Source organism: Aspergillus melleus (assembly GCF_016097325.1).
Source record: "Aspergillus melleus strain CBS 546.65 chromosome Unknown contig5, whole genome shotgun sequence".
NCBI classification, from domain to species: Eukaryota; Fungi; Ascomycota; class Eurotiomycetes; order Eurotiales; family Aspergillaceae; genus Aspergillus; species Aspergillus melleus.
Genome location: NW_025763374.1, coordinates 1021728 through 1041202, shown reverse-complemented (window position 1 = coordinate 1041202; position 19475 = coordinate 1021728). Strand labels below are relative to the sequence as shown.

The 19475-nt window shown below is 51.6% G+C and overlaps 7 protein-coding genes across 7 annotated transcripts; 1 reads left to right on the top strand and 6 right to left on the bottom strand.

Annotated features, from left to right (window-relative positions):
• Positions 1-1796: 1796 nt before the first annotated feature.
• LDX57_008853 (putative mRNA processing protein (Mss51)) lies at positions 1797-3499 on the top strand (the record flags this gene model as incomplete). Its single annotated transcript, XM_046090577.1, has 3 exons — positions 1797-2652; positions 2721-3378; positions 3472-3499. The coding sequence occupies 3 exons, from the start codon at positions 1797-1799 to the stop codon at positions 3497-3499; spliced, it is 1542 nt and encodes a 513-aa protein (XP_045946552.1).
• Positions 3500-4401: 902 nt separating this feature from the next.
• LDX57_008852 (putative extracellular serine-rich protein) lies at positions 4402-4815 on the bottom strand (the record flags this gene model as incomplete). Its single annotated transcript, XM_046090576.1, has 1 exon — positions 4402-4815. One exon carries the CDS (start codon positions 4813-4815, stop codon positions 4402-4404), a length of 414 nt encoding a protein of 137 aa, XP_045946551.1.
• A 1045-nt stretch (positions 4816-5860) lies between these two features.
• Positions 5861-6754, bottom strand: LDX57_008851 (uncharacterized protein; the record flags this gene model as incomplete). The annotated part of the gene is made up of 2 exons (XM_046090575.1): positions 5861-6410; positions 6489-6754. 2 exons carry the CDS (start codon positions 6752-6754, stop codon positions 5861-5863), a joined length of 816 nt encoding a protein of 271 aa, XP_045946550.1.
• Positions 6755-7245: 491 nt separating this feature from the next.
• MAE1 (NAD-dependent malic enzyme) lies at positions 7246-9407 on the bottom strand (the record flags this gene model as incomplete). Its single annotated transcript, XM_046090574.1, has 8 exons — positions 7246-7574; positions 7664-8016; positions 8088-8354; positions 8406-8539; positions 8596-8724; positions 8781-8984; positions 9045-9266; positions 9330-9407. The coding sequence occupies 8 exons, from the start codon at positions 9405-9407 to the stop codon at positions 7246-7248; spliced, it is 1716 nt and encodes a 571-aa protein (XP_045946549.1).
• A 1386-nt stretch (positions 9408-10793) lies between these two features.
• On the bottom strand, positions 10794-11958 carry LDX57_008849 (NADPH:quinone oxidoreductase family protein; the record flags this gene model as incomplete). The annotated part of the gene is made up of 2 exons (XM_046090573.1): positions 10794-11792; positions 11926-11958. The coding sequence occupies 2 exons, from the start codon at positions 11956-11958 to the stop codon at positions 10794-10796; spliced, it is 1032 nt and encodes a 343-aa protein (XP_045946548.1).
• Positions 11959-12752: 794 nt separating this feature from the next.
• LDX57_008848 (uncharacterized protein) lies at positions 12753-13871 on the bottom strand (the record flags this gene model as incomplete). Its single annotated transcript, XM_046090572.1, has 2 exons — positions 12753-13677; positions 13744-13871. The coding sequence occupies 2 exons, from the start codon at positions 13869-13871 to the stop codon at positions 12753-12755; spliced, it is 1053 nt and encodes a 350-aa protein (XP_045946547.1).
• A 4333-nt stretch (positions 13872-18204) lies between these two features.
• LDX57_008847 (uncharacterized protein) lies at positions 18205-18573 on the bottom strand (the record flags this gene model as incomplete). The annotated part of the gene is made up of 1 exon (XM_046090571.1): positions 18205-18573. One exon carries the CDS (start codon positions 18571-18573, stop codon positions 18205-18207), a length of 369 nt encoding a protein of 122 aa, XP_045946546.1.
• Positions 18574-19475: the final 902 nt, after the last annotated feature.

The window sequence follows — 19475 nt, the reverse complement described above, 5'->3', positions numbered from 1 at the left end:
GGGCCTAACCCAAGTTTGATGAAGTCAGGCTCGTCTGATCTTGATCGCGCTTCGTTCGCGGCAACTTTAAAGCTCGGTCGAGGCTCGGATACCATGCAAACGGAAGGTTCCCATCTGCAAAACACGAAAGCTCGTCGAAAGCCTTCGACTACATCTGGTAACAGTCACGCAGCCAGCATCCCAAATAGTCAACCCCCCACCCCCAATCAACATCCGAGTCTAACGAGAACTGTCCCCATAAGATCCTTGACGGAGAATATGACACAGAGGAACTCGAAAAAGTTTACCTCATCTCCTCTCGCAGGAGTTGCTACGGTCAACGACCCTGATCGCCGTTCCAGTGCTGCTTCGACCGATCGTGTAAACCTCCGAGCACCCGCAACTGCTCGCAATGGAAGAGCAACTGGCACCAATTTCCCGAACGCCTTGCTTTCCTCTCGCGCTATAGATAGGTCGAATGGGCCAGAAACCGTGACGCGTAACTCTCCTCTCGACACCGGCAACAAATTGAAAAACATTCCCATATCTCCATCGTCTCATATTCTGAAGACGCCAAGCAATGGCAGCAGACGATCCTCGGACTCAGGCGAGACTACAGCTTCTAACCATGCAAAAAGGTATTCTGCGCCGACTTTAGACCATAGACCTAAAGCCAACCCTACAAACCAGCCTATAGGCCCCCCCTTGAGGAGAGAATCGCAACGTCGGTGCTTCCCAGAAAATACTGGACGGGTCGAAAGTACAACGGTTGAGCCTGCTTTAGAGGAGGTTAAAACTAAGGCGATCAGGAGACACACGAATGCTGAACAGTTTGAGTTTGGGAAAGTCGATACTAAGCAGAATGTGCTGGGCCATGAAGCAGACATGTCAAAGGTTTCCTTGTCAAGTGATATGTCACAAGATCAAGGGTCGGAGGAATATGACACGGCTGATGAAATTGCCCCAACTCCACCGCCTGTGGGTGACCATCCAGCCAGCAACCCTCGTGGACCGGCTCCAGATCCTTTAGAGAAGGAGAAGGCCCCAAAGAATGCGATATCTAGTGCAGTACCCCCGCGAAATAAGGAGCCAGTCAACAAGGTGGAACGTTCGGGCCATGAGCAAGCGGTTACAAAGCTATTCGTTATCTGTTGTCACTGCAAGTCATGGCATGATATGCCGTCGGAGGTGTACGCGAAATTAAGTGCCGGCTCCCATGCACCTACAGACCGTCACTCTGCCGCGCCGGGGGGCCAACACTCTCGTTCCAATAGTGGACTTCTCTCTAGAAGGTCATCGAATGCCCAATACCGATCAAAGAAGGTACAAAGAAACGTTGGAACGGCATCTGGTGTGCCACTGTCGTCGACTGTGAAATGTTGTTGGTGCGAGCATTGTATTAGTCGGACATGTTGTGAGGCATGGACTACCGCCGTACGTATGTGTGAAAGGCAATTTTGGAAAGCAGATTAGAGGAAGTGATATAGGTTGATAGAATGAATATATGACTTGTGTATTTGTGGGTGTCGAGTATCTGTTGATCGAGGGCGAGATATTTGTGTTGCAAACATTCCGGTTGAGTCTGTTCAGAGACTCGTCTCTATTATATGTATCGACGGCTTTCTAGAAGCAGAAAGATATTGGTCGCTGTCCATTAGTGTTGACAAACTGTAGATTTATATGATATGAACTGACCGTACCACCGCCAGATCACGTGACCATGTTTCAATCGCGCGGCCGGCGATACTCCATCTCATCCATCCAGGCCACCGCTAGCTTCAATCCCCTAGTCGCTCACCTCTCAACCAGCACACACCATGGCCGGCGAGCATACCTGTGGACGCTGCCTACAGGTGCTCCAGCGAGGAGCCATTGGACCCACCTCCCCCGTTACAATGCTTCGAAGGCTACCGGTCTCCAGACGAACATGTCCCGCTTCTGTGCGAAACTTTGGCTCACGAAGCCTGTCCTCCAAGAACCTGCAAGGGCAGGCAAAACGAGCATCGCCCCATAGCCTTCAGAATGTTTCCCATAATATCCAAAACCTCCGGTCTAAGGCTTCGTCCGCGACATTGGGTCACTTTCAGCAGGACCGGTCGTTGCTGAAGCCTAATAATCTATTCCACCCGTTCACCCAGTCCCCGGCCGCTGCGATCCGACAGCGTGCTGCCTTCATCAAGCAAAACTCCTTCTGCCCTCATCCGAGCCACCAGCAAACGCGCGCGCCCGTATCGCCCCACGATCCCGAGTCACGCAAGTGCCAGCACGGGTCGAGTCTTCCCCCGGCCCATTCCCACTTTGAATGTCCCGACTGCGGTGTCCCAATTTACTGTTCGGAGGGACATTGGATGGACGACTTCGAGGCGCACCTGGAAATTTGCGAGACCATCCGACAGATCAACGAGGATGACCATGACCTACATTCGGGACGCTTCTTCCCGGAGTTTGTCTATCCCGGTTTGCAGGATGAGAACTTTGTCATCAACATGACCAATTGGGACACTTTCCTCTATACGCGGGAGTTCGACGCGATCAATGACGACCGGAGCATGAGACAAGTGACTCGGATGCTTACCTACCCGCTTACGATTGGAAGTGTACTACATGAGCTCAGCCCCTATAGCGTTCGGAAATCCGGCAGACTCACCACCGAAGGCCTGAAAAGTGTGAGCGGTAAGCAATTTCCCTCCCCATCTTCCGGCGCAACTTGTTCGCCCGAGCTGACTGGATCCCCATTGCAGCTCTGCGATACACCCTGCACCCCCCCAAGACCGGAGAAGGAGTCGATGTCAAAGGGCTCCGGTTGAAAGCGCCGCCCGTCCGGATTTTCATTCTGGGCGCACGCGCCGAGTCGTCCCTGCCCCGTGATGTCTGGCTGCAGCTCAGCCACATCTTCCCGCGATCCCTGATCCACCTCATCTTCATTGGACCGGAGAGCATGGCCAACCGCGACGAAGAATTCCCGCTTCCGGAGCGCACGCCGGAGAACCCGTTCGGCGGGATCGTCGAGGACCGACTAGGCGGACAGTTCAAGATCACAACCTACGTCGACTACTTCCACACGATGTACAACGCGCAGTACTTCCAGCCGTTCGACCCCTACCTGGACTGCTTCATGCTCTTCCATCCTGGTCTCGGCCACCCTGCGAGCTCGCACGAGTGGGAAGAAACCCTGCCGCAGCTTCTCGAGACCAAGGTCCCCATCCTCAGCACCGGGTACACCCAGTGGGACATGGAGAGGGACATCAAGTGGGTTAATGACAAATGCGCCGGGGAATTCGACATCTTGCTGGAACCCGGGGAGAATATCTTCCGCAGTCTACGGTGGGATCTGAATGACCTGGACCCTCATGACGTTTCCTGCGGCAATTGGGGCGTATGGGCATTCCGAGGAAAACGGTACGTACTATCTCTATCTTCGGATTCATGGGAAGGAAAGTCATCCGCAACAGTGAAAAGCGTCGCTAACTGAACAATGTGCTTTCTTTATAGGTACGAGGCAACTTACAAGGAAACATAGTACGGCCTTTTTCTATTGGCGAACTCGCCTCCGTGTTTCAATTGCTTTTGACGCTTTCGGCATCCTGCGCCGCAAAATTCCCCTTGTAAATTATTGCATAGGAGTGGATTGCTTTCTGTGCTCTTTTCTTTCTCCAAGCCGGACAAGATGGAGCATGCGCGCATCAAACTCCGCTCATTCCAATGTGTTAATATGTATGACAAACTGCGTCCTCTACTTGTTATATTTCCGCGTAAGAATCTACATAGCATTTACTTTTACATAAGAATAAACACGTAAGACTGCATTGCTCGTCCTACATTCGTTACTTCGGAACAATAGCTAGGTTCGGATTAAGCCAGAGAGGAAAAGAGAAGAAAAGTAAAGGTAGCTGATGAAGTTCAAGAATGTCAATAGGGTATAAACCAAGATAGAACTGATAAAATAAAGTAAAAAAGAGCCGAGACCGGCAGAGGCAATAGATAAAAGTCAATCCCGAGGGAGAGAAAGGGGGGATATTAGAATCAGAATTAAGTAGGGTACAAGAAAATAAAGTGTAGGCAATAACCCGTCCCAACACATGAATACCGTTAAATCCGTCATGTAGAAACCAAGATGGCCTCGGTTAGGAGTGTGTACAATAGAAAGAGATAAGAAAATGGTAATAGAGAATAAGAAATGATCACATGAAAGAGGCACATAAAAGATGCCATGGAAAGAGCCGATATGGACTGTGGATTTCCGTTCTTGTTCTGTCTGTCGCATTGTCGCATAACCAAGATCAAGCCATAACGTGGCCGACTACAGTTCAGTCGAATATTTCCCCGGGCGATGTTATTGATCGTTGGAGTCGCCACAGGGATAAGAGGGCTCAAGAACAGTCGAGCAGGCCACTAGGCAGGAACTGAGACAAAAAGGGTCCCTTAGAGCAAGAGAAGCCCGGCGGCGGCGAGAACACCACCAGTCATGGCACCCGAGAGCTTAACCGCCGGGGCAGCACCGCCGGTGAAGGTAGAGATGGACGACGAAGCCGGGGGCACGGCGGAGGTTTGCGACGGCCGAACGGAGGAGCTAGAGGCTCTCCATTTGGGCGTAGGAGACGGGGTCGCGGACGAGCTCGGGGTGATGCTCGCGACGGAGCTGGAGCTGGAGCTGGTGGTAGTGGGCAGCAGCGACGAGGTCGAGGACGACGAAGTCACGGTGGTGACGGAGGAGGGCTGCGCGCCGACGCTTTGGACGGTGATGTACTGAGTGACGGGCGCAGCAGCTTGCTCCGCGGCGAAGGCGAAGGGCGCAAAGGCGGCCGAGGCGACGAGAAGAATGTTGGTGATTTGCATGGTGAAGGATTCTAGATTTGATCTGCGATTGAAATCTGATTCGGAGTTGTCTTGTCGCAAGAAGAGTGATGTGGATCAGATCAGATAGATCGTCGATTGTTTATTTGTTTTTTCTCGTGAATGAGTGATGATGAGCCTTTTCTCCCTCCTTTCTGGTATAGGGTCTGAACGACAAAAAAAGAATGAATGGAGCTGGAAACGAGTGACAGCTCTTGTAAAGAGAAAGGAAGCAGAAAGGATTGACTGGGGTGGGAAAGAAGAGGGGAGATTATGAAGGGGGAAGAAACGAGGGAAAAGGGGGTCGCGGGAGAAGGAGCGAGCGCTAAAGCGAAGTTAGTGAAGAGTCCGGCCGTTTGGAAGCACCGCTAAATGGGCCATACGAGAAATTGGATCATTTGATTGCATAATGTCGATCCCCTCGCCCGGGTGTCCTTGGCGACCCTCATTTCTGAACGGTTGTTGTTCGCGTACCTGGCGGGTTCCATGGGTTCGTCTTCTCGGACACTGGTATAGTCCAAGTCTCTCGGATCCGACATGGGAAGGGGGATGAAGCCATTAGTACGGAGTATGGATGAACACTGACCACAAGCCAAGCCGGATAACAAGCAATGCCATTGTTAGAAATTGAATTATCCTGCGACGCCGTCGTCTAGGCGTGGGGTATCTATCTAACAAACAAAAATCCAGTGCCAGCATTCTAAGTCTAAAAGAAGCCAAAACGCCGTCTTCCAGTGTTTCAAGCCCATGAATCAAGCACAATGATTGTGCCCATTAGAACCGTGGAACACCCTAATTTGGCCCGAACCCATGATAGTGATGGTGGAAAGGATAATAAACGATTCAGGGGCGGTTTCTCGTTCTCTCTCGGTTTCTTCTTTCTTTTTTTTTTTGGTGCCCACATAGTACCCACACTCAAAGAACCACCCAAACAAAGCCAGTCGAAAAACAAATTACCACCCCATTACTAACCACGGTTTAGAGAAACAAAAGAAAAGCAAAGGAAAGAAACGAGCTGCAAGCGAGATCACAACAAAGAAGAGGAAAATTAAAGGCCCCAGACGGTGCCAGCCACCATGGCGGCCACCATCCAGTATCCGCTGGATTCAAGCATTTTCGTAGCTGCTGAGGCGGCCTCGTCCGCGGACGGATCGTCCACCGTGGTGCCGTTAGGTAGGGTCCCGTTGATATAGATTGTCTTGGTGCCGTTCACCTCGGCAACCCTGACCGCACTAGAATTGACCGGCTGGGTTCCGTTGAAGAGGTCCTCGTAGTAAGTGTTGTTGGAGTTGTCGTCGCATCCACATTCGGAATGTTTCTCACACAGGCAGACCACGGGCAAGGACTCATCGCGATCAGTTTTCTGGTCCGTGTAGTTGTAGTGATGGTGGTAAGGGTAGGCGTATGCGCCGTACAGCCAAAGCCCCGGAAAGAAAGCCAGCGCGGCTACTGGCAGGAGGAAAGGTGTCAACCCCAACGGTGACCTTCCGCCGGCAGCATAAGGAGTGCGAGCACCGCCGGCGTAGTAGGAGCCTCCGCCGTATGCGGGTCGCGGTCCAGATCCGCCCCGAGTGGCTCCTCCAGAGTTACTTGACGAGCTAGATGGTAGGAAGCCAAAGTATTAGTCCAAGATAGATCATGCCATGATTCTGTAGGCTTGCAAATGCAACACTTACCCAGTTCGAGACGAGCCTCCTCTGCTGCCGCCAGAGCTGCCAGAGCTGCCTCCACTTCGTCCCCCGCTACCTCCACCACTTCTTCCTCCGCCGCCGCCTCCGCCGCCTCGTCCTCCACCGCCACGACGCTTCTCCAAATCAGATATCAGGAGGGCATGCGGTTGAGTGGTGGCGTCCGATACGATCAAATCGGAGCGAGGAATGCCCAGGCCTGGGGCCGTCGCAAAGAGAAGAGCGAAAACGGTTGCAACAGCCGTGACTTTCATGTTGTGTGACGATGAGTATGCAAGTGAAAGGTGAGAATCAGCAGGGATGTGAGTGGGAGGTGGGATGATTATAACGGGTACGCATCTTTGTTGGTTTTAAGTTGCAGGTTTCAAGTGAAAAGTGAAAGTACGGGTTGAAGGAGAGATAATAATGAAGTAATACGGCAGTTCGGAAACGGAGTCCAATGGCAAAAAGGAAATCGTCATTACTGCATTCACCCAGGGTCCACGTGGGGGGCGCAGCTGCATTACCTCATCCACACGTGTTTGCCCCAATACGAGATAGCCTGAATCTGCAGGAATGTCACTTCCTGCATACAGTGCAAACTACCACTAGATTTGTCACCTGTTCATCCATGATTCCATCTGCCGATGACTCTTGGAGGCAAATCTGTCCCTAGCCACTTCCTTCCAGGGTACAAGAGGGCAGACAACCAACAGAGGACGAGGCTTTGATTCCTGCGCCCGACCACAAACCATCATCATCGCCACTAAACCTTAACCAGCGGTCTATAGACCGGCTCCCACATCTGGACGCGGATCCATTCGTCCAGTTCTTCTTCGGCTGTGGGGATATTCTGCTCTTGAGCCTCTCCCTCTTGGACGGCCGTTTGGATAACTGCCTTGGCAATATCCACACTAATCCCTCGTACGTCCTCTACATCGGGAAGAAGAGGCTGGTTGGGATCTTGACGTGCCGGCGACCGAGCAGCCAGTGCTTTGACCGCCGCCACAAGCATCTTGTTCGAAACGATCCGTGTTCGTGACAGCACGGCCCCAAGACCGATGCCCGGGAAGCATGTCGAGTTATTGCATTCCGCTGCAATAGTGGTAAGCGATAGTGAACAGACGTGGGGAGTAATAGATGAAGATCTGGGGCCGACGTGGCTATGGCTGCAGCTCACTTACCAATCTCGTATTTCGTGCCATTCCGTTCGACGGGCGGAAACGGACTTCCAGTGGCTATGAGGGCTTGGCCATCGCTCCAACGATTGATGTCCTCCGGACAAGCTTCATGGAGCTGGGTAGGGTTGCTGAGTGGGAACACAATCGGTCGTTCCACATGCTTGGCCATTTCTCGAATGATCGGCTCTGTGAATGCTTTGGGCTTGGTGGACGTGCCGATCAAGACGTGTGGCTTCACCTCTTTGACCACGGCAAGTAAATCCTTGCCCTCCTCGTCATCCCGCGCAAATGGGACTTGGGCTGGCGTCAGTTGATGCTTGAGGGACTTAACTAAAAGCCCTGGCTTATCCAAACACCTGTAGCGTGCTTTAAGTCAGTATTGTCACTGGGAGGGTCATCTCAACCCGATCATTGGAGAGGACTATACCAGATTTGTTTTGAGGCCTCCGACTTCGACTTGCCGGTTTCAGTCACGATACTATCGGCAATCTGCTCTGCAATGCCAGTCCCCGCTGATCCGGAGCCAAAGATCACAACACGCGCATCCCCTAACTTGACCTTACTGACATCAAGGGCTACAATTAGGGCGGCTAGGGTTACGCATCCTGTCCCTTGGATGTCGTCATTAAAACAAGGGACTTGCGATCGGAATCGATCCAAAATCCTCTTGGCGTTCTGCAGACCAAAGTCCTCGCTGGATTCTCTGTCAGGTCCGAGTATATTCATGGACAGCGTACACGCTTACAAGTGGATATATGCTCGAGGGAACTTTTTCTTAGCGGTGGTCACAAACTTGTCCACAAACTGGTCGTATTCCTGGCCTCTAGCCCGCCGCTGTCGGACTCCTAGATACAGGTCGTCACGGAGCAGGTCTTCGTTCTGTCACCTCAGTCAGTCTTTGTAAGATGCACCGATGATTGTTTCGCAAGACGTACATCAGTACCGCAGTCCAAAACGACAGGCAACTGTCTCGAGGGGTGGATTCCAGCACAAAGGGTAGAGATAACCAATTTTGCCACGGAGATCAACATGGCGCCCACTCCTTGGTCTCCAATCCCCAAAATCTGAAAGCGAAGGTGTTAGACAGCTATCCTCGAAAATCTTGGTAAGATCAACGTACCTCCTCGCCGTCACTGACAACGATATAATCCACCTCGTCGCCGGAGCCGAAATTGGAAAGACTCTCCTCGATCCGATCCTGGTCATTAATGTTCAAAAAGCAGCCTTCGGGTTTTCTGAACAGGCTTGAGTAATTTTTGATGGCATCGCCTTCCGTCGGAGTGTAGATCACACTGAACATCTCCTTCAGATGAGATTGTAGTAGCTGGTTTGGGAAAGTTAGAAAGCAATGCCTCCAAACCGACCAACGCCATCGACGACTTACCTTGTAGTACAAAACCTCATTTTGAGCCTTCATGCTCGCCATGAAGGTGTTCTTGGCCAGATCATCTGGGCGGCTGCTATACTGCTGATATGCCCGATGAACCTGTTCCTCTAAGGTCTGTACATTTGGAGGCAGCAGGCCGTGCAACTTGAAGTTCTTGCGCTCTTCATTGGTGAAGGCCGAGCCTTTGTTGAACTGGCCCGTAGCGATAAGGCTTTTACCCTGCTCGACAAGTTAGTAAGGGTTTTCCTCTCATGGATATTCATGGTGGGGGGTGATTATCACCTCGTAGGGACATTGCAATGGTCCCCATGCAGCTCGTGGAAGATGCTTGAACTTTGATGAGACCGTGGAAGGAGGCATGATTGGCGATGAGAAGGTAATGACTATAACGTTTAAGCAGTCAGGTACTACCAGCCCGTCTAAGAGAGAGCAGATATAAAAGTCCTCGCATCAGCCTTTTAGGTTAAAACAAGCCTTGTCCGCAGGTTACACATGGTCTGAAAGAGCGCGCTTAGTGGAGAATGACGTAGAGAGAGATATCCCGGTTTGAGCGACCGCAAAAGCCTGGTGTGACTTCGGTCCGTCCGGTCTATACATGGATAGGATCCATAAGGTATGGACCCAAGCTTCAAGTCCGTGGTCTGTTTCACAGTTTTTATTGATTGCTTGGACCCAGGCCGATTGTTTAGTATGAGAGCAAGTACACTCGCACGTCACCGGAGAATAGGTAATGACGTCGATCTTGAATAAGCGTTTGGAGCCATGGGATCATGTCGGTTTGGTTCCTATCAATGGCATATTATTCAGTGATTGGTTGGTTCGACTCAGCCCTGCAAGGACTTACTGGGTGCATAATGCATCCTTGTGACGCGGGGTGTATCCTGCAACATACAGAGTGCATGCATACATACACCGGAGTAGACAGTGTAGGCATGTAGCCGTCCTCCGCTCCGCAACAGCCGATGATCCTTACTCAGCCGGTCGCTAGTCACGTGATCGACCACTGGCTAAGCGAAAGAACAACAAATCTCCTCTTTCTCGTTTCCTGCCTTTCTTCCCACCAACCAACTCGGCTGACGTCGTGCCACCCTTTCCCTCCGCCCTGTCTTTGCAGACCATGCAGCAGTACACCTGTGTACTGTGCGCATCAAGGATTAATGATTCCTTCGTGCTAAACGCATTGTGCTGGGGCGCTCACCGATGAACAGACGTACGCGCCCACGTCCACCCTCGAGCGGCCAATTTCAGAAAGGGATTGGAGCATGGAAACAAACACAAACACTCTGATACAAGTACAACTCGAAGATGGCGTTTGATAACAGTCACAACGATTCTTCAATCGCAACTTACACAATCCAGCTGCCCTAGTCTGCGTCAACTCGATCGGGATTTTACCCCTTCGGGAGTAATGACAGTCGATTAGCAGACAGCCTCATCACGGGCCCTTCGTTCTGAGGGACAGTTTTCATATGCCACGTCTTGTGGCTATGGCTGACTGGAGCTGGATTGTTAGGGGGATGGGGAAATCTGTTCACGCAGGTTTTTCCGTCTCCCTTGGAGGACCGGGGTCCAAGTTGCTAGAGGAATTTTTTTCAGGGCCTTCATAGTTCATGCTAGCTCTTTCAAATCTCTTCTACGAGAGCATGACTCCTTGCGCACCTACATTCTTTTGTTGTAGAGGTATATAGTCTAGGTTTAGGGAATATATAGATACTTTGTTTGACATGACATGGAAATCCGATGTCTTCATAATTTGCTCTTCACCTCATCGTCGATAATCTTCACCACTACCTTGCCCCATGTCTCTCGACCTCCGAGGGCCTGCAACGCCCGAGGCACGCTCTCCAGCCCGACGAAGCTCTCGTCCTTGAACGCCGTGCCCCGGAACTGGCCCTTGGCCACCAGATCGAAGATGCCCTGCCATACGGGTCCCACCGTCTCCTTCTCGAACTTGGCATACTGACCCCAATGCAAGCCCACGATGCTCACGTTCTTCAGTAGCACGCGGTTCAGCGCCACCTTTTCAATCTGACCAGCCGCGAACCCGATCACCAAGAGGCGCGCATTCCACGCCACGCACTTCAGACTAGCCTCGATCATGCCCACGGGGTCATACACGATGTCCACGCCAGCCTTGCCGTTCCCCTGCCGATGCTTCGCACACAGCGCCTTCACTTCCTCGGGCCACGCCTTATCCTTATAATCGACGACGTAGTCAGCGCCGAACTCGCGCGCCACCTCACGCTTACGCGGGGTGCCCGCCGTCGCAATCACCGTCGCGCCTTTCGCCTTGGCGATCTGCACGGCGGCCAGCCCGACGCCGCCGGCGGCCGCATGCACCAGGATCCAGTCCCCGGCGCGGACGTTCGCACGATGCACCAGGCCGCCGTACGAGGTGGGCGCGGTCACGAACAGCCCCGCGGCGTCCTCGTAGCTCCATCCGCTCGGCACGGGCAGCAGCGTGGCCTCGGGGGCCAGTACGTGCGTGGCGTAGGCGCCCTGCGTGGCGCCGAAGACGCGGTCGCCGACCTTGAAGCGCGGCGATGTCGACGCCGTCGGCGTGGCCAGCACGGTCCCGGCGAATTCGGCGCCGCCGACCCACGGCAGCGGCGGCTGGTGTTGGTACTTGCCGCGGATTTGGAGAAGGTCGAAGAAGTTGGTGCCGGCGGAGTGGATCTCGATCAGGTAGTTGGTTGGCGAGGCCGTTGGCGTGGGGAGTGTGCTGACTTGGAGGTCTAGGGGGCCCTGGTGTCATGGGAGGTTCGGGTTAGCAAGTGGACAAATTGTTATTATATAGATGAATAATTTGCATAAGGCACAAATGCAGAAGTATGAGAATGTCTACTCGTTGGGAAGGAAACACGTCGGTTCTACTTACCTTGACATATTCTTTCACTTGGATAGCCCTCATGATGATTGCTGAGGTAGGAATTGATTTAAAAGAAGTAGATTTAGGAGAGAGGAAAGGAGGATGGAGGGAAGAAGTAGAGGTAGAGTAGAAAAGTAGGGAAACTAAAAGTACCGAGAGAGCTGCGGCCTGCAGGTTCCCCGCGTCTTGCGATGGGCCGAGGTCCCTGCTCGGATCAACGAAACGGTGGCGTCTATGGCGTGTGCCCAGTTTCTATCCTCATCCACACACGCGTCGGTTCTGAACTTTCCAGGCATTACTTTATCTGGAAACTAAATTCTTTATAATAACATGTCTTCCAGAATGTATTGTAATCGCCCCGTTCCCTAAAACCCTGGATATGATGACATACATAGGTTGTGTAAACCCGTTTATAAACGTATATTAACATGAAATCAGTTGTACAGCTGGAAAAACTCCCAAGAGATCAAAAAACAAAAACTCCGTCTTGCTGCAAATGTGGATATCAAGCGGGACAATTCTCAAGTCCTGGTTCGGTGCCAACCCCCTCCGGTACGCCAGAATTCCATGCCTCGATTCGAGTGCATGGCTTGTCTTCGAACATCAAACAAATATAACAAGTCAACCCCACCCAATGTTCATGTCGAGATGCCGAGATGATGATGACAAGTCGGGAGTTCCAATGACAAATCCCGGAAATAGATAAGAAAAATGGTTGGGAAAAAAAAGAGAAGAAAAGAAAAGACATGAAGAGAGAAAAAGTGGATATGAGACCAAGCAAGAAATGGCAAATTGGGGGAAGAGATCAGACAAAATAAAGGAAAAAGTCATAGTACCTAGAAATCGATACTCGACGGCTTGTGTACAAGGGGCTCGGGGCCTGGGTAATGATACATAGGAGCACACATAACGGGGTGCTGGCCATTAGAGTAGAAAGGGGAAGGAGGAGTCATCAGACCAACCGGAGGCTGGCTGGATGCTTTGGAAGGCAGCGGCGTCTTCCCCTCCAGAGGGGTGTGCTGTCTGCCCTTGGGGTCCATTTTCGGATGGCCGCCCGCGGCATCCGGAATGTATGGGACAGAGACGGCGCGTTGCCAGGACTTCGCATCGTCGTGGTAATTAGGCATATGCTGCGTAGAGAAGCTGGAAGCTCGAGGAGACTGGGGGTAGACCCCATGGGGATGCTGCGGCATCATTAATGCATGGTCGATCGGCGGACTCAAAGGCGCCGTAGTAAAAAATGGCATCGACGGATGTTGGGTCCCGGCTTCCAGAGCCATGGAGTACCATTGAGGAAGCGACCACTGCACAGGTGCCGTTGTTGACACTGGTGGTTGCATGCAATCGGTGGTGACAGTATATGAAGGTTCATGGAACGGAGATGTCATAGACGGGTCGAGTAAAACACCGTCCACGAGCGGCGACGCATGTGACGGATCGTAGGGATTTGACCCAGATAAGACTGCCACCGATGGAGAGCTGGTCGAGGAGCGGCCGTCAAATGACGCCGTGGCATGCGGTCCTTCATGACGAGAATAGATACCATTGCTGAGAAACCACTCGGGCTCGGAGGCAGACACATGGGCAGTGGAATGTTGCATAGGACGCGACTTGGTCTTGGGTGATACCGAAGACGATTGACCCCGTTGACTGCCATCGTTGCCCGAGGCCTCTTGTTGGTCATCCGAAGACTTCTTGCGCGTCTGGCGGGATGGTTTGGTAACACGCCATTTCTTTAATCTGCTCCGCAGTTGTGTTTCACTAAGGGACGAAATCAGTCAGTCTTTGTCCACAGGTCGGTGTCTATGGTGAGCGTAGAAGTCTCACCTTGGGTTGAAATCATCCGAGCGAATCTTCTTGATGACTTGCTTTAGAGGCCACTCCTCATCTTTGTACAGTTTCGCAATCATCGCCTTCTTTCTCTCCCACACGTCCGATGGGATTGAGTTCTTCATTCTCTTAGTGGTTCTTCCCTCGAGTCCGAGGAGGGGTGATGGGAGGGAAAGGATGTCCAAGAGTGAATCAGGTCGTAGAACAACAAGTGTATGGCTTAGAGCAAAGTAGTTGAGAACAAGATAAAGTAAAGAAAATATAAGGAAGGGTGGGAAGGAAGGATGAAATAGGGATTGGAGGGAGAGGTAGATCAATAAACGACTGGGGGGGGAAGAAGTGGATAGGTAAATCAATGTAATTGATAGATAATATCAGAGAGACAAAGGCAGATCAACGAAGAGGGAGGGATCTGGATATAAGTAGTGACTACGGAGGAATGAGCAGCGATAGATGGAATGGAGCCCGGGGTGGCTCTATCTAGAGCAAAGAGGGTCATCCCAAGGATAGCTACTTTGGTACTAAGGAATTTAGTTACCTACCTAAGAGGTACATACATCCGGTCCAACAGCACGCGATGAGGAGAAGTGGGTATTGAAGTTCAAGTCACGACGAAGGAAAGCTCGTGCCCACCGTCAGGCCAGGGCAAGCAGTTCTTCCGGGGGGAAGGGAGATCGACCAGCACGACGATGCCCAAGGAACGGCATCCTCAGGTCGACCGAGGTGATTGGCACCTGGCCCAGGGACCCAAGTGGACTGCGGTGATTTGGCTACTGGTGGCACGTCCATTGTCTCGGGTCCTGTCATTCACGATAATCCAGGAGTTGGAATGAGGGCAAAAAATAATTTGTGTTTTAATTTAATTTAATTTTATTTTATTTTTCTTTTTTTCTCTCTCTCTTTTTTTGTTGCCCACGAGGGTGTTGGAGGTAAGCTTTCTTGTCGATCCCTCTGTCTGATTCCATGCGCGTTGTCAGTCTGGTAGGCCTTTTTTTTTTCTATGCGTGGTTTCCAATTGGCACAATTGAATGGAAATTTCAGAACACGGTGAATCCAAGGTTGAGTAGTTGGAGATGGATGATATTTGGCTCTCGGGCAATGGGAAGTTTCTCACCACGGAGTAACTACCTCTGTATTATTATTGATGTGTCAACTCAATGGCCACTGGGATTTTCTTTTTCTGTTTTTCCCTGCAATTGACCCGTCCAGCGACAGGAGAATAATCTTATTGGATCCTCTAATTGTCATCCCGCCAATAGTTCGAATTGACCTATCTCGGTCCATAGTAGGCACACACCTAGACCTTCGTTCATGTCAACGAACCCCGTTGCTCGACTCCTATATCTGAGATGCAGTGGATAGAGGGATAGATGACGATAGTCATTCTAAATCTCGTCCAGAAACGCTAGATGGCCGACTCAAAAATGTATGCAGAAGAGCGCAAGGAAGAACTCCCCAAGGCGGATCTCCAGTAGGTAGGGACTAGGTACCTACCTGGGTAAGCTACCGTACTAGTGCCGTACCCTCCGGTACCGCACTGGATACCCAATCCGGGCAGCGCTAGTCCCCTTTGAATGCTTGGCGCAGTTATCGGTCGGTCTGATTGGATTCAGACCGGAAGCAAAGGCCGGTTGGAGACAACCGGATCCAGGAATGATCCTAGCGCGGTACGGTAAGTAAACCACCTGCCAGACCTTACCAGAGATAGATTAGTGCCTCTACTATGGAGCGTTCGAGTTGGAGACCCCGTCAAGTACTCAATCTACTCCGTACATTCACTACGCAGTAGAGCCATCGATAGACTGCAGTCCAGCACGGAGTACCTACTTGACTTCTGCATCGATCGAGGTGCATATTGCATACGGACATTTACGTCGCCTTTTCCACTTCTCTCTTCCTTCCCACTTCCCTCACCCCTTCAAACACGCCGATAAGATGAGCTACGGCAGCCATCGTGCCACCGTCAGGCATTCTGCTGCAGCATCCCGGTCGAGGCTATCTGGATGAAACGTGATTCATCGCCGGACAAGATTCGGCTAAGATACGGGGACTCATGACTGATGAAGTGATGATGGAAGAACCACCTAAAAATACCTCGGGCCCTCTTAGTCTCCTGGCTCGGAGGCGTGGGGATCGACGGTGCAGTCCAGTCCAGCCCAGCCCAGAAGTCAATTAGATTAACTCAGTCATAGTTCTTCCCTCTCCTCAGTATCATCCTTTGGCGTTGAACCAGTTACCAACAGGCTAACAGCCTCTAATGACTAGCCTTTTTGGCATTCGTTTGGATCGTCATTGCAGGGCGCTACCTGCCAATCATGATTTCATTTTGTCGGTCTTGTTGATTCAATTTGCGTATCAATTTCTTTTTTTTTCTGCCCCATGTCTACTCCGTAGCCTATGTGTACCCAGTATGTGTATGCCTTTTACTATTACTTTCTATTAATATTTTTAATTTCACCCTCTGGAACTCTTGCAGACTCTTCCACTCCCTCCCTTAATTTAATTAACTTCGCTCGCCGCTGAGATCTCGATGGATCAGGTGATTCCACTCTGAAGATGGGCGATCAATCATCTTTCCCCCTCCTTCTTCTCCTCCCCGAAAACCATGGAAACCCCCAACTCCCCTCGGATCCGTTCAACGGCACTTCTTCAATCATGATGTTGACTTGCCTCCCATTTACCCACTTTGCTTATCTTACTTCCTAGATTTGCCTTTACCAATCACAAAATGTCAAGATAAAAAGTAAAGCAAAACACGTGGGTGGAAAAAAGAACGGTGAAGGATTAGTACTACTCCGTGTACACCGTACGTGATCCTCTCAAAGTAAACACTGGGGGGAAGAAAATCTCGTTAGTCTCATCCATTCACCGACCTTTACGCTATCGACCTTGCTCAATGCTGCCAGGAGGCGAAAGGGAATAGCGTACTGACTAGTCTGTCTAGCCTTGACAGAAGTGGGGCGCTCAACATGAGACAGTCCGATTCACACGGAGTGCATGCCAGACTTTGCCTGCCTGCATGGATTCCAACCCCTCTCAGTTCCAGGGAAAGGATTTGGCTAGTAGGGAGCACTAGTCGGTGGTCTTTGAGGTGGACCGACTGCAAATCCCTCCAAGACGCCTGGTCGATCTGGGTCCGTCTGGGGACACCATCATCAATTCGTCCTGCGCTAGAGAAGATCTCTCCCGGTGGATCACTCTTACTGATCTTCCCGAAGGTCCTCAATAGTCTTGCCCTCCAGGATTCACTTTGTCCAGTTGCGAAAGGTGGAACGCCGGAAACGATTATCTCGTCATCTCAACATTTCCTACCCACGGTGCACGGCACACCTCCCTCTATCTGTCTAATCGTCCGCTCATCGTGAACGGGCAGAGTATTACCTCGGCCCTTGACAGCCGTGGGGCTCTCTAGATTTTTTTTCTTTCTGCTTCCCTCCGAAATTTGCCCTCTACTTCGTGTTAGATGCAATCTCGTCCCACTCACCGGTCTTCGTCTTGCGTCTCCGGTACACCACCCCCAACTTATCATTCATTGCCGCCATTCGTCACGCAATTCCCGGGATTTTGGTTCTGTCTTAGAAGACGTCCCACTGATAACATGGGCCTTAGATTCTACTCTGTCGTGGGTTCTTCACGGGCAAGCAATGCAACAACAGAGTCGATCCATGGAACCGTCCTAACCAGGCGCGCCTGTCTAATCTGGGGGGCGCCTGCAGAGGGCGATAGCGGAGCCATCTCGTCACTATGCCATCCAACGGCACATTAGCACAGTAGATCAGCCCGTGGCCAGCGACCACGCTCACCTGACCGCCGATCTTCATCCGAACGCATGCTCTTTTCCGGGCTGGCTGAAGCAGAGGCTGAAAAGGACCCCCAGTAATCTACGTACTCCCCACCCTACAATCACTTGTAAGGACAAATCGTCCATTATACGGGCCCGCGATTGGCACGCATATTCAACAAGCGCGAGGCGGTGATTTGTTAAAGCTATGCCAAAAGGTCTTGCGGGCTGTCAGTGCCTACTCCGCATGGCCGAACTAGCGAAGCCGACTAAGAGAAGGATTCTGCCATTGCCAGGCATGAAAAGATCCTTTCCCTCATGTCTGCTGGCCTTGATTTTCCTGTACTCTGTCCACCCTACGGCGTGGGCTTACCTTGTTACCTTGGCCGACTCATGATCGACGATATCGGAGCAAGTGGAGTCGATAGCCGACTACGAAATTCGGAAATGTTATACCTCGGACGTCTGAACTCTGCGACTGCTCCAAAGATATCGGTACAAGGTACCGAATAAGGCCAATTCGACCGTTGACCAGGGGACGCATTATTGACTTTAGGCGTGCCTCGCGGTAGTCATACTGAAAGCGTGCAGGAGCACCGAAATCCCTCCGTTTTAGGACAGTTGGAGATCCGTTCCAACGGCGAATATCAGGGGGGTTTGGCACCCACGTGGACGTTTCACGCCTGAAGTCTAAATCCATGAGAAGGAGGGGAAAGTACAGAGGTCGCCAGCAGAGACCAGCGCTCATTGAGAGCGGAACCAAGGCTGCCATTCCGTAGGGCCGAGAGAATCTCTGGTCCATGACGGAGGGATTTGAGGATCCCCCGGGAGGAATCACGCTTCAGGACAGCTGGTTTCATGATATTCGGATTACGGTGTAGAGATGATAGCAGCGAGCAGCAGGAGGAACTGAATCCCTCCTGGATGAGGGAGATTCCTTTGCGGCCGAAAAAGGAACTCGACGCGCAGATCGTGAGGTCTCGGTGCACTGTGCAAGACATGATTCCAAATCCAAGTCCGCCATCCCCCTTTGTATGTGTGTACATGGCTTTTTTTTCTTTTCTTTTTCTTTCCCCCCTAAAGTTCCTAACGGCCTTCGCGTGCACGCTAAACCAGCCATCGGAACGAACTCCCTTCGAGATGGGGGCAGGCAGGGGCAATCCTTGCCCTAATCAGCGTCGTGAGTTTCTCTCCCCAAAGTTAGAAGAGGCTCAAGCTCATCATGGCCTGGAAGTCTCCGGATCCGAACAGTTCTCCGATAGGTTGATACTTTTGGAGTTTCGTCCGAGTATATGACGGACGTTTTTCCTTTTCTCGGCATGGAATGGGAAGCGGACTGTTGCCATGGTCCGTATGTCGCTCGCCGCCCACGAGGGCAAGCATGATCAACCAAGGATAGATGATCCTCAACCTCCATGTTTCTCCAGTCCCAGCCCAGCCCTTTCTCTGTCTCCGGTGCTGATCGGTGGGTAGGGTTGTCGCGGTTCCACGGTTGAGTCATTACGGGCACGACAGACCGTTGTTGCTCGTGCTGAAAGTTTCGCGGCGCTGACTCCAACTTGGACCACTATCAACTTCCTCGGTTCGGGGTTTAACCTTAAAATCAGAAGTTACACAACGCAATGAATAATATTGTTTTTTCTTTTTTTTCCCCTTAGGGTTCTCGGAGGCCTCTCGGCAATTTGATTCCCCTCTTCTTCCCGACTATCTATGTGGCCGTCCGGTTTCGCATCATATCGGCATCATCATCCGATCCCCCCTCCCTTCGAGAAAGGACTGGGTCGAAGCACGTTTCCCGGATGTCAACTCACTTTGCGCCGGGTAAAGGGGCAAAAACCGAACAAAAAGAAAGAAGAGCAAACCCGACAATGACGGTCTCACTACCAGAAAGGATAACTGTCCCATCCGACGCCTTCCGGAGCATCACCTGCCTGTTTGAGATTGTCTG